This window comes from Balaenoptera musculus, chromosome 7, assembly GCF_009873245.2.
Source record: "Balaenoptera musculus isolate JJ_BM4_2016_0621 chromosome 7, mBalMus1.pri.v3, whole genome shotgun sequence".
Classification (NCBI taxonomy): domain Eukaryota; kingdom Metazoa; phylum Chordata; class Mammalia; order Artiodactyla; family Balaenopteridae; genus Balaenoptera; species Balaenoptera musculus.
The window spans coordinates 4,290,581-4,305,104 of NC_045791.1; the positions used below are offsets into that span (position 1 = coordinate 4,290,581).

General features: G+C 42.1%; 1 protein-coding gene and 1 non-coding gene across 2 annotated transcripts; both read right to left on the bottom strand.

Moving 5' to 3' along the window:
* Window positions 1–1,634: 1,634 nt before the first annotated feature.
* Window positions 1,635–2,014, bottom strand: LOC118898350 (NADH dehydrogenase [ubiquinone] 1 beta subcomplex subunit 2, mitochondrial-like). Its single transcript, XM_036858629.1, has one exon. The coding sequence runs from the start codon at window positions 2,012–2,014 to the stop codon at window positions 1,697–1,699; it is 318 nt and encodes a 105-aa protein (XP_036714524.1). The 3' UTR covers window positions 1,635–1,696.
* An 8,739-nt stretch (window positions 2,015–10,753) lies between these two features.
* LOC118898597 lies at window positions 10,754–10,882 on the bottom strand. Its single transcript, XR_005020743.1, has one exon. It is a non-coding gene; the product is annotated as a small nucleolar RNA SNORA19 (small nucleolar RNA).
* Window positions 10,883–14,524: the final 3,642 nt, after the last annotated feature.

Here is a 14,524-nt window from a genome sequence, read left to right on the forward strand (position 1 = left end):
AATCTGAGATGGCCTTGTAACTTGCTTTGGACAGGAGAATGTGGAAGAAGTGATGTTGTGGACCTCCTAGGAATGCTGCTGCCACCATACAAAGAAGCCCAGGCCAGCCCCCTTGAAGATGACAGAATATCTGGAGAGGGAGGCAGAGCCAACAACAACTACCAAATGTCAGACATGTGAGTGTGGCCGTGGTGGACTGTCTAGTACCAGTTTAGCCTCTGGATGACTACAGCAGCATGAGTGTCCCCTGGAAAGACTAGCAAAAGCACTGCCCAGATGACAACAGGCCAAAACTTCTGACCCATGTAATTGGCCCATGTAGTAAAATAGTGGTTATTTTAAGCCTGTAAGTTTTGGTGTATTTTGTTACACAGCAATCGCTAACTGAAACAATGATACAGCACTACACACCCACCAGAGTTGCTAAAATGAAAATCAGAGACAATACCAAATGCTAGCCCCAAAACAGAGCATCTGGAACCCTTACACCCTAGTGGTGGAAATGCAAACTGGTACAGTCATTTTGGAACAACATTTGGCAGTATCTACCAAAGTTAAACATACACATACTCTGACCCTAAACATACACATACTCTAAGCAATTCCACTCCTTAGTTACAGGCTCAAGATAAATGTATCCAAAACACGTGTAAAAATGTTTATTACAGCACTCTTCATAAAAGAATATTTGGGATTACCCAAATATTCTTCTAAAGTAGAATGGATAAAAAAGTAAATTGTGATATATTCTTACATTATACAGCCACAAGAACAAAAAAAACACAACTACACACAACTATACACATAAGCATCACAAACATAATTCTAAGAGAAAGATGCATAATTGCATTTATATAAAGTTCAAAAGTGAGCAAAAATAGTCCATGGTGTTGGTAGTGAGGACAGTGGTTAAATTTGATGGAGGAGTGAAGGGAAGCAACACAAGGAGGCTTTTGGGGTGTTGGTAACACTCTATTTCTTGATGTGAATGCTGGTTACTTGGACCTATTTACTTTGTGAGAATTCATCAAACTGTACACTTATGATCTGTGCACTTTTGTGTATACATATTATACTTCAATAAATTTACAAAAACAAACAAAAAAAAAAACACATAATAAAAGAGAATACATTCTTCAGAAAAATACTAGTGTCTTAGTATTAGAGACAGATACGACTAAAAAAATGGTTAAATGACATGAATAGAAACCAAGGATGAGAATTTAAGATACTATTTTACGATGTCCACATAATCAATATAAATTTTGGGGGGTAATTTTTGCTTTAATGTTAATTTATATAGATTATATTTTTTTTTAAAAGTTATTTTTAAAATAGTTTTTGAATAGGACAGTATGGTGGCTCCAACAATATAATACAACTAATTTGTACTCAATAAACAGTCATCAAACTTTACTTTTTTTAATGTTTTCTCTCACTCTCAAAATTTTCCTATTTTGAACCAAAAATTACATGGTCACACACCTATCATGCTCTACCTGTTTTTTCATATACTAACATCTGGGGTTTTATTTCTATTTGCTGATGGTTGCTCAAAGTTTGCTCTTAGTTGTTGTGTGTTTTTTTTTTTTTTTCTTGACCAAAACACTTTAATTTACAACTTTAATATACAATATGATGTCTGTAATTTCTTGAAATTCTCACCTGGCTCTTGGAAAGAGTTGGGTCTACACTTTCAGTCTTCATCATCAGGAAGGATACCTAATTCTTCATCCGTCCATTGGGAAGGATCTGGATATGGAAAGTGACCCAGCACGGCATCTGAGTCATGCCAAAATCGCCAGAGAATCCAGAACCGCATGGTTGCACTGAAGAACTCCGCCTTGATCACCTGGGATCTGGTCAGCTGGGGAAACTGTCTGTACCGGGGCTCTATATGCACACCTCCACCAGCATGACGAACTCCAGCGCCTTCTGACACCCGCGCGAGGCAGCCCCTAAAGAAATGGCCTCCAACGCCCAGGAAAGGCGCTTGCTGCGTCCGAGCCGACATGCCAGCCCGCAACCGGACAGCAATCCCCAGGCCGCACCGCCGCCTCACGTCACTTCCCTTGGCGCCCCGCCCAGTCTTAGTTGATTTCTAAATAGTTTTTCTATAAAAGTTTTTTCTGTCTAATAAATTTCCTGGCTATTTGCTCCACTTGCTAAACCCAGATGTTTTGGGGTGTGCCTCGTCTTTCAGCTCTCCCTGTGGTTCTTAACTTCTCAGAATTCAAGTTTCCCCACAAATCTCTTGAGGAAGTTGCATCTCCCCAGAGAAGACTGGGTTCTCCCTCTTCCACTCACACACAACACTTTCTTTCGGTGTTCAGGGCCATTAGGAGCCCTGGTCTGAAGGAATCCTGTGGTGGTGCTTAGACCAGGTGCTGTTGGTGCAGCCCATTCCCTGGGCTGGGAAGACCTGCTTCCCAGCAGAGCCTGGAAGGTTGTAGGGTGGTGTAGGGCTCTACGTGTGGCCTGGTAATCTCCTGGGTGGCCTCCTCCCACCCACACCCAGTGGTCTCCTCACCATTTCCAGGTGTAGGGCTGATTCTGCCTCTGGTCACCTCTACCTGTTCCCTCCTGACCCCAAAGGTTCTGGAGAAGCCCCACCAACACCTTGAACTCTGACTTGGCCAATGTGGAATGCTCTCTCCCTCCTCTGACTGTCTTTGCCATTTGAACCTTAATGCATTTACCTCTTTGTTTTTTACTTATTTTTATCTGTGGGTTTCCTGTCTTACCAAGTTCCAGATTACAGCTGTGATTTGAGATAAACCCGTTTCAACAACATAATCACAATATCAAAAAGAATAATTATATTTAGTGCTTAATGGACACCTGACACTATACTTGATTTAAAATATAACCCTTACGCCAACTCTTACTATGTTGATGATACTGGTCATGGATGAGGGAAGCGGTGAACAGAGAGGCTCAATTACTTGCCTGGGATCTCTTAGCAGGATGTGGCAGAGCTAGAATATGTACTCTAGTCTGGGACTTAAGCACACACCCTGTTCTATCCACCCTGCCTCTATTTAGGCCATGGCTGTGTCTATCATTTCTGACAGTAAACCTAGCTGATTGTGGTGAATTAATTTTTTCTCCCTGCATTGGTTCCTTTTTGTTGCTCAATACACCACAGCAACCAACTGTTTGGCATCATGTGTTCAAAATTTTTAATTCCTGGATTTACATGACACCTTTCCAAAACTCAGATAAAATACAATGAAATGATCATCTCTTATAGAATTAATTAGTAAAAAGAAAAAAACAAACAAATGCGCACATGTACAGGTAATGCTGCATATTAGAGGCAGGGGGGGCTTTTAAAAAAACCCTAGGTGGAACCTGCCTCAGACCACTTAGATGGGCTCTCTGGGTGCAGAATCGGATGTGTCCATGTTACCGAACTCAGGTCCGGCTGCTCTCTGCTTGAAAATCAATCCCCAAGGGGCAAGTGTTGCTAGAAAGAAAAATTGCTTTTAATTAGAAAGCCAGTAATCTGGGAAGAAGGTAGACTCATGTCCCCTAAAAACCAAATCCAAAGACTCTGCTCAGCCATGAAAGTTTTTAAAGGGAAAAGGGGAAGTAATCTAAATTAATCACTGAGATAAGGGATCAAACTCATAGCCATCTCCCATTACGAGTGCAAGCTTGTCTAATCCTTGTGATCTTCCTCTAGATGCTATGTTGTTCACACAGTTTGTTTAGGGGATTACTGAAGGGGAAGCTAGGGAAGAGATCTGATCATCTGTTAACAACTTATTCTTCATTTCTACTTCTTTGATCAAGGAAAGAACTGACAAGTTAGGCAAGGTATTGTGTGATCAAAAGTTTTGAAAATTGTGCTAGAGCAGGAGATGAGTAGAGCATGGGGATGCCTGATTTAAGGTTGGTTACAATACAGCTCTGCTAAAGTGACAAGACAAAAGGGACCTCCTGCAGAGAGCTCTTTCATGCAGAAAGCTGCTTACATCCATTGTGCAAACAGAGGTGGGAACCACCTCGGGGGGGGGGTGTCTCATGGTAGGCAGAAACTTCAGTGCCTCTGGTATCATTTCTTGGAGTGAAATATTTCAACATAGGACAGAACTAACTGTGGTCCCACAGAGGTGCTACAGGAAACTTCTTTTCTAGCTACTTTTAATGTTTTGCTTTCCCTGAGTGTTTTCCTCCCATAGAGGGAGAACACTCTGCAGGGAATAAGTAGCTGTTAGACAGACACTTAGAAGAAGCTGAGTATCAGGCTTCCCTCCTTCATCAAACATACAGTAAGTACAGTGCAGTGTTCCAAACTCAGGGAGAAGGCCTGCCAAGAATACTGGAATTAAACTTATTTCTTTCTCAATAAACTCTGCAGAAAATTCAGTGGGATTAGAGAGACAAGCAAAACAGCATGTAAAATATATGTTTATATGTTCAGGATAGAACTTGGAGATGAATTATGGAGGTCATAAAAATGTAGCTATAAATCAGATCTGGCAAAAGGTCTAGCAGCAGAGGTGAGTGGGTGCCAGCCATCTGTGGATCAGAGGTCATGCGAAAGAGCAAGGCCTGTAGGAGATGGGGAACCCTGCTGTCAGCATCTACTTTCCTGGTGCAGATGTGCAGAACCTTTCCTCCAAGGGCAAGATAAAGCAGCAGCTACAAGTAGATTCCAGCAATGGAATGACTTGCTGGCTGTGTGAGCATGGCGAGTCCCATCACCTCTCTTAGCCCCTCTTCCCTTATCTGGAACATCTGGATGCTGATGGTACCTATGCTCTGGGGTTGTGGGGACAGTTAGACAAGAAAAGAGTCAGTCTATTGCAGCAGAGAGCCTGGTGTGTTACCCAGCAAAGAGTAACCATGATAGTGTTACTACCCATGGGCATGACAGAATGAAGTTTTTCACACTGGATGGAAGGAGCTCGCTGCTCTCTACCACACCAGAGACTCCACGGTTCCTCCAAGGGGGGACTCTCAGTTTAAAGCCCGAAGGTCAGTGTAAGAATAGGACACAGGACACAGAATCTGAACCCCTTGTTTGGCATCCTGGAGCAATCAAAACTCCCCTCCATCCAATCACTTTTGCATCAGCATTCCTAAATTGCATGCTGTTTTCTGATGATCATCATGATTCAAATCTTAATAATCTTCTTGTTGAAAAACAAATCAAGAAATGAAAAAAAAAAATGAGCTGGAGATATTGCATTTCTCTGGAAGGCTACCACTAGTTAAGATGTTGAAAGCAATTTTAACACCATTTCTCACCATGATGAGAAATCTGACAGGTTTACAAATTAGCATTCCGGGACTCTCACACTGAATGTCCATGTTTTGTCAGATTCTCTGATGATCACAAACGTGCTTGGTAATTACTGCACGTTGATACAATACCTTGCAAAAAATAAAGCACACTCTCAGGTGATTCCAGGAAACTGGCCTTTTCATTTGCATTATAAACTCTTGCTTTTGGCAGTTATGAGAAAAAAACGAATAGTATTTTGTAAGGCTAGGTTACCAATTCTTCTTTAGATATATTTCAGGTTTAAGAATGATTAGACACCAGTGTCTGTGCTAGGTATACAAGCCATGTTGTCTGCTTCGTAGGATCCTTCCAGCATATTTGGAACCCAAGATGCAGATGGAAAATATTTCACATAATGTGGGCTGACTCCAAATCGCTACTTTTCCAGCAAATAAGCAGTTTAGGATAATTTCTCATTTTATTATGCATGGCAGCTGCTACTGGGCTCACTTAATCCCCATCTCCCACAGGACGGGAATAATTCCAGAGGCTGTTCAGAAAGGTCATTTCTGCCAGGAAATTTTTGATAAATTAGCTAACATAAACCCTGGGTTAGATTGCAACATTTTTTTCGTTTCCTCCTCTTTCTTTTTCTTTTCTTCTCCTACTCATCCTCCTCTTCCTCCTCACCCCCTTTCCTTCTTCTTAATATAAAGCTATCATGTGTTGGTAAATTACCAGTTAGGTAACAACTGAATAGGAAGAGAGACATTCAAGTTGAATTTCCATAACGCCCAGGGCATTGTTAGAAGGGTGAGCTTCAAAATAATTTTAGAAAGAAGAACCAGAAATAGACAGAAGCATCCCTTTTCTAACTATTGTCCCATTCCCTTGTGTAGAACATTCTTCCTCTTGTGCCCCAAGGTAAAGACTTATAGTTGTAGCACTTATAACATCATACTGACATCTAACATACATTGAATTCTGCTATGAGTTGGAGAAATTACACCCATTATCTCATTTAATTTCATCAATCATCGAGTAAATAAGTTTAGTCCTATATTTCAGAGGAAATAAAGAGGCTCAGAGAAGTTAAGTGACTGGTTCAAGGTAGCACTGCTTGCAGTAAACCAGCTTTCATCTCAAGTCTGTGTGCTTCTGGGCCTGTGCCTTTACCCCCATTCTGTTTCACCCTAGCTTGGTTACCTGTATCTACTGGAGTCTGTGAAAGGCAAAGATTACATCTTTGCTCTGCTTCATAAATGCCTGTGCAATGAACCTGCAGCAGCTGCTCAACATGGGTTTATTGAAAGAATAAACAAAGGAATAAACAAATGAGTATATGAAGCTACTATTGCTTCAATCATTTACTCAACATTTCTCAAATGAATATCTACCATGAACAAGGCCAGCGTCTCTGGAAGTAGACTCCTGAGACAGGGATTCACATGCATTTGATTTATTGTGAGAGTCATCTCAGGAGAAAGAGGATGAAGGAGGAAGGATAGAATAGGGCAAGGAACTAAACAAAGATGTGGTCTCAGTTGGAGTTGACTTCAGCCTGATCCCACAGGGAGCTCTGGAGCGGAGACTGTACCACAGAGTGCAATTAGGCAAGGAGCAGACTTTTATCAGTCAGTCATTAGCTGTGAGCTGCCCATAGGGGAGGGGCCTTAACCTCCAACCAGGCAGCTTCTATCAGCCGAGGGTGATTATCTGGAAAAAAGGGCACCAGGAGTTGGGGATGGGTGAGTGCGTGAGGTTAAGGGGATCAGCAGGAACCAACAGCATATTTTCGGGCAGACATTATTAAAATCCTATGGACATTTCCCCAGGCAATCCCCATTGGTGTGCATTTTCAATGCCTGCACTCCACTCCATCATTGCCATTCAAGGCCCATCCTAAGACCAACCTCCCTCAAGGAGTCTCCCTGGACCACTTCACCCAGGGATCTTTCCTTTTCAGAAATCCTACAGTGATTCCCTGAGCAAAATGTTTATATAGTTAATCATTGCCTTTAAATGCCTTTAGGTTGTTATACATGCATATAATTATGTCCTTATTAAACCTGAAAATTCCTCCAAGGCATTGATTGTGGCATCAAATGGCAATCTTTATCTTGATGCACTTGGCCATGCTAGATGTTGTCAAGGATGTAATAGAAGGCATTGATCCTGTATAGTAATGAATAATGATAGATTGTATAATAATAAATAATAATAGTGTACATTTTGTAGTGCTTTCTATTTGTCAGGCAATGTGTTAAGCACTCAACAAGTATCATTTCATATAATCTCCACAAATTTTTGTCAAGGAGTCTATTATTAGGAATGCTAAGATAAGAGAAAACCTGGATACAGAGTGGCTTAAACGAATTAGGGATGTCTTCATCCTGTATCTGGGAAATCTAGAGAGAGAGTATTCCTGGCCTTGGCTTCATGGCTCTCTGTGACCCTCTTGGACTTTTCCATCTGCCTGTTACCCTATGGTCACACAGTCGCTGATGATCCTCTCCCAGGCATCCCATTTAATTCAAGACAGGAAGGAAAAGCTGTTGCTCACTGCATCTGTCTTTTATCAGACAAAGTAAAACCATTTTCAGAAGATGCCAGGAGGACTTCCCTGGTGGTAGTGGTTAAGAATCCACCTGCCAATGCAGGGGACACGGGTTTGAGCCCTGGTCCAGGAAGATCCCACAAGCCACAGAGCAACAAAGCCCGCGAGTCACAGCTACTGAACCCATGCACCACAACTACTGAAGCCCATGCGCCTAGAGCCCTTACTCTGCAACGAGAAGCCACTGCAATGAGAAGCCTGCGCACCACAACAAAGGGTAGCCCCTGCTCGCTACAACTAGAGAAAGCCCACGCACAGCAATGAATACCCAAAGCAGCCAAAAATTAATTAATTAATTAAAGAAAAAAAAGAAGATGCCAGGAAACTTCTACTTCCATGTTATGGCCAAAATTGTGTAATAAGGTTATCCTTTTCAGCAAGGAAGTTTGGCAAACTATGCATTTTGTTTTCTCCGATGCTTTCTCATCACAGTGGGGTAAACTGCAATAAGAGAGAATAAGAATTTGGAATGTCTGTCAGGTCAGCCCACAGACATTATCTGCTGCTCGCAAGTACTAAATTCATCTCCATTTCACAGATGAGAGAACTGATGCAATGAAGTAATTGTCCAAGGACTCGTAAGCAGTGGGTCCAGTATTCACATTCAATTCTGACTGCATAGCCTGCACTTTTGACTACTATGCTATATTATTTCTTTAGATACTGCATCTCAGTGCCTCATTTCTATCTCAAAAATGATAACTCCAGGATAGGGATAATTTAGAGCACTACTTTAGAGCATTCATCATTAACAATAAAAGCATCTAAACCCTGGGTTGATATGATTTTCCCGAGAAGACTAGCTGTGAGAAAGCTGGATTTAGGTTAATATAGGAGAAGTCCTCATGATGTGAGTACAAAGAGGGTGATGATCTCCATTAAGCACACACACACGTTGCATCCTCCATGCTTAATACAGAAGAACAGTCATCCAATAATCTATATTATTTTGACCTAAGAAAGACTATAACTATGTTTTGATCTCAGAATGTCAAGTTAAGTTTTGTACATCCCCATTTTTATAGTTCAAAACTTCCTGGCTGAGACAATTTAATTTTGATATTTTCTGAATCTCTGTTACAAATGACACAGAATAAGGTATCTTGGCAGAATGTGTGGTATGAATGTGAAATTCATGAAAGGTAGGAGTCCTAGTCACCCACCTTCTAATTTGGAGATAAGAGTGACTCTCAGGACAAAAGCAGAGACAATACAGCCAAGACGGTGTTGGGAGGGTGCTGGTCCTGGGTGCACTGTGGTGTGCTGGGGACAGCTCACGCTGACTCACCAGAGCCCGCCACTAGCATTTCTTCCCAATTCTGTGGTCAGTGATGGCACACTGACAGCTTGAAATCATGTATAGGGTAAGTACTTATACCACTGATCTGGTTCCAAATGCCCTGTGTGGGGTCTCATCCAGGACTGGCTGGATCACGTGGCCTAAGACTCTTATGGGGTTTCTTGCTCCCACTGCTCAAGGCTGCCCTCTAGTGGACCCTAATCCCAAAGAGATGACAGATGGTTCCACAGTGCCACAGAGAGAAGTGAACTGAAGGCAAGATGGCCAGCCTTGTTCCAAGGAGAGAGAGACAGAAAAAAGAGGGAGGGGGAGGGTGAGAGGGGAAGGGGGAGAAGAGAGAGAGAATGAGAAGAAAGGAAGGAATAGGGAAAAGAGGACTTGACCTCCCCATTTGTTCTCTAAGTTCAAAAAGACATTTCTTTAATAGAAGTTCTTTTAAAATGCTCCATGACAGTGGAAAATTTGAGTGTGAGTTGTGTCTACCAAAAATGTGAAAGGCAGAAAGAAAAGAAGGGCAGAAAAGGGAGAACAATATAAAAGGGTAAGAGAAGGCAGGAGGGAAGGAAAAGTAAGGGAAGAGAGCAGATTAGATGGTAGGGAGGGCAGAAGAAGGGAGGGGAGGAATGGGGGAGGGGAAGAGGAAGAGCTGCTACCAGAACCTGAGGGGCTGGCAGTGTTGGTGATGGAAGCATGCAGGGGGCGGGAGCCACTGCAGGTGGAGCTTACTTTCTAGTGGAAACAGGGACTAGCTGCTGGCATTGTCATTTTCCCTCTCTGGTCTACTTTTTGTGTGCATCTCTGTTAGCTGCCACATATTCTGGGACGGAGTACATCTCTGTGACCTCTATACCCAACTGAGTGCCTGCAATATAGAAGATGCTCAGGAGGGAAAAGAATGTTGGATTTTGCTCAACACCTAAAGTGAAAGACTAACAACCACAGACCCATATTTGTTAAGCCTGCACAGATAAAGCCTGGTTATGTTCTCTGTTTGGCATCAAACCATAGCAAGTAAAGGTGGGATCCAAGGTCAATAGGAGGTCATTTCAGTCTGCTCAAGACCATTTCCTTGATGACATGGGTGAGAATAACTGAAATCCACACTTGGAAAACTCCCTCTGAAGGCCCCCTTGTAGCACAGAGGAAATGGTGTGGGTTAGAAGCTGCTTTATGCATGGTTGATGCCCATATCGATTCTTTAGCCACAGAGACCAATACAAGTCAGATTAGACCATCATCACACTGCTTGGTCCCAGCTGGGTTCTTCATGTCTAGAAAAAACAAGGAATGAACCAGTCCTGGTCCTCAGATCTCCTTGTCTCTGGAGCAGCAGGCCAGGCTCAGCGTTTGGGGTGCAGCCTCTGAGCTTCTCTTGCTCCCCAAGGTCCTTGTCCTTCATATCCTTCAGAACCCTCCAACTCCAGCCTCTCTCTTGGTCTCACATTTGAGTGTCCTTGGGTCATAGGTCTTTGTAAGGTCTGCAGAGAGTCCTTACACTCCTCACCAATAATCCCCGATGTGATTTAGGGGGCAGGACCCAAACTGCACTCTCTGTGGTAACCCCACAGCCTTACAAAGAGGAAGTTTTTTTTTTTTTTAAATTTGTGTGAAGGAGACTAGCAGTGTTACTATTTAGTTATACTGCTAATTAACCTTCAACTTTTGTATAGCACATAAGAAATAACACTGCTCATATATGCAAGGGAAAGCAAGTCAGTAAAATGTGCATGACAAAGAGATTATTTAAATGAATGCCTCTAAAACATACCAATTTAATAAATAGCAAAAATACCATTTCACCTTTATTTTTTGGGTCACCATTACAGACCATCACATCCTGCTGCCAGTTGTGTGACTTTCTTCAACCACAGTTGCCCTGGATAACCTAGCATGTATGTATGTCAGGCATGTACACACTTACATATATCAATTTGTTTAAGCCTCATAACAACCACTCAGCCCTTTTACAGATGAATTTGGGTTTTTTTTTTTCAACTTTTTATTTTATATTGGGCTATAGGTGGTTAACAATGTTGTGTTAGTTTCACTTGTACATCAGAGTGATTCAGTTATACATATACATGTATCTATTCTTTTTCAAATTATTTTCCCATTTAGGTTGTTACATAATATTGAGCAGAGTTCCCTGTGCTATACAGTAGGTCCTTGTTGGTTACCCATTTTAAATATAGAAGTGTGTACATGTCAATCCCAAACTCCCTAACTATCTCTCCCCGCCTCCCTTCCCCCTCTGGTAACCATAAGTTCTTTCTCTAAGTCTGTGAGTTACAGATGAATTTGTTAATTCACGGATCAGTAAAGCAGCTCGGAGCATCTAGTGCATGAGTGACAGAGCTAGGACAAAGCTACACTCTCATGTGCTCTGGATTTCATGTTCTGCTCATTGGGCTGGGCCCCTCTTTCTCATGTTATTGGTCAGTGTCTTTCCATGTATACTTGCTGTGAGTCTGTGTTCTTGTCTGCAGAGCTTCCAGAATGCCAGTCTCTTGATGGCACAGGGCTACCCTTACTGTAATTAATATTTCTTTTATTAGTTCATTCATACTATTGATACATAGACTTGGAAAAGAAATGTTTTGAAGAAAACCCTCCAAATGATATTTTGGGGATTTTCAAGGAAATTCTACTTCCTACCACTTAATTTCATACCCCTAAAAAAAAAAAAATGTCTGTTGACGACTGCCTTTTGTTACACAACCAATACTTTTCTTGATCACTCCTTCCTATAAAACAGTGCCTACAGATTTGAAGACAACTGGAGGGAGCCCTCATGCTGAATGAGGAGAATGAGAAGGACGTTCAGACCTGCAGTTTCAGGATAGAGAGCAGCGAACAAGGATTCTGTAATATCCTGTTCTGCCTGCAATGGTTACAGGATAGTCTTAGTGGGATGGAAGGCATCCTGTGAATGTGGGTCATGTGGGAGAAGAGTGTTATTGATTCAGTGGCTATAACATCTCTAAACTACAGTGGTTTCCTCTGTCAGCTTCCCATTAATTATTTCTAATTTAATTAGTTCACATTTTATACATGTTCTGTGCACAAGATAAAATACTGCAGGCTTGAAAAGCAGAGAATTTGCAAACATAATGAGTATAAAGAGAGAGCTGACAAAAAGACAGCCAGAGTGGTGTTGGCGGGCCATGGGCAAGGCCAATCGACCTCTCATCACAAAAGGGCTGCCGTTTCTGATCTTGCATGTGTGTTGCGTTCCAGGCCACTATTGAGGCAGTCCTGCACAGTTTGCGTGTAAGTAAATTAAATAAACAAAGAGCCAGGAGGCTGATTCCCTGGCTGGAGCAGAAGTATTCCATTAGTTTAAGTGTCTGTGTGCTGGCCAAGAAGTAAACCACTGCTACAGAGTAACCCGTCTCAGAATACTTAGGGTTTGTAGGCTAGAAGAGATTTTCAGTAAGAAAACTGAAGCTCAGAGTGGAAAAGGAAGATCTGCTCCAATTCCCATAGGTGGTTTTTGGCAGAGACAGGGCTACAATTCAGGTCTCTTGATCAGATTCTCTTTTCACTGCCTCCTGTGATCCCCCAACATCAATGTCAGGGAATCTTCCCAGGTCTAGGCTTATCGTTTCTGGTCCGTGCAGTAAGCCCCAAGATCTGATTTTGGAGAAATAGTACTCCAGAGGCTACCTAGTGCCTCCTCGGAGTCAGTGACTGCAGAAGGTAAGCTTTCCTCAGGAACTTTGGTGGGGTTGGAGCTTTTCCCCATTTCATGAGCTTGATTAACTGGAACAAATCCCAAATGACCTCAAACACCTACATAAAATTAGGCTCTCTTTCCACTAATTTCTAGCTATTGTTAACCATTCCTAATGTAGTTTTAGTATCAAAATATGTTAGAACAGCTTTAACACCCTTTAAACTTACCTCGTGAAGGGAATCTGGATTGGGTCTTAGACCTTTGGGAAAGGTGGCTCCTGAAACTCCTCCTGGAAATGTTTTATTGTCTTTTTTCCCTCTTGGGGTGGTATGATGCTAGCTGCAAATTTATAATTTCTCAGGTTTGGACACCTATTTACTTCTAATTCTCCTGCCTGTTTTATCTTCATTTCAAAGCAAAGAGAAACCCAGGAAACACTAAGACTGAAGTTTTGAGAATAAACCCATTTGATTCTGGATAGGCTAGATCATGCTGTAGTAACCAACAACCACCAGACCTCAGACTTACACAAGGTAAGTTTACATCTCACTCATGCAAAGTCCACTCTGGAATGTAGGTGGCTCTCTGGGGCTGCTTTAGCTGCTTCAGCCCAGAAGTGACACCTGTGCCTAATGCTCATATTCCATTGACGAGACCTAGTCTATGGCTCCACTTCATTCACACTGCAAAGAGCTGTGACTGTAGCCATGCATGTGCCTGGCCAGGAAAGGAGGCCTGGATACTATGAGCACTAAGGTCGGTGTTTGCCCCAGCAGGTAATTTCTAAGCTTTTTAAATTCCCAGTCAAGTTTTTACTGACTGATGGAAGACATTTTAGCAAAGATGGCAGTGGGAATACATGCATTTACCTCTTCTGCATCTTATTTTAGCTCTTAGCCTCACTAAGCACATATAAAAATAGGAGGGAATATCTGTACCATCACTATTTTCTACTGCGTGGAGGGTTGGCACCCATAACCCCCATATTGTTCAAGGGTCAACTGTATTCTTCAATAAAAATATATTACTTAAAATAAGATAAAATTTTGCTTAAAACAAAGAATAAGGTTTGCCAATTAAAAACCCTAAGACCTGAGCCCTGACCCATGGAGCCTACTGTCCTCTGCCCTTCTCTACCTGAGTGTACAAGAAATACCACAGACTCAACAGAACCTAAACTCTCTTGTGAAGGCTGCCTCGTTCCAGCATCCTGAAAGTGTTGATCTTTCCCCTAACTCTTACTCTCCCCATCTGATGGGAAAACTGGTCCTGTCAATCCCACTCCCTTGATACCTTTGGTGTACATCTTTTGTCCTTATTGCTAATAAGTTTTCATCATCTCTTGGCTAGAAAGTATCTATATTAGTCATGTTCCCTTCCAATCTATTCTCCATTCTGCAGCAAGAACAGTTTTTTGTTTTTTGGAGTTTTTTTTTTAATGCAAATCTGATCTTGTCTTTCATCTTCTCAAAACCCTTTAGGGAACACCTATAGATTTAGGTTCTGGTCCAAACTCCCTAGAGGCTAGGCCCCCATGGCATTCCCTCTCATCCTCCACCACTCCCCATCCTGCCCTTTAGACCTGGGCATGTGGGATGAATTGCAGATGTGAAAACCCCTTGAAAATCTCTATGCCTTTGCACAAATCTCCTCTACTTGCTAGAGAGTCCCTTATCCTTTCTCTACCTCATTCTT

Coding starts and splice junctions, on each gene's coding strand:
- LOC118898350 (XM_036858629.1), bottom strand. CDS start 2,014: ATGTCGGCTCGGACGCAGCAAGCGCCTTTCCTGGGCGTTGGAGGCCAT.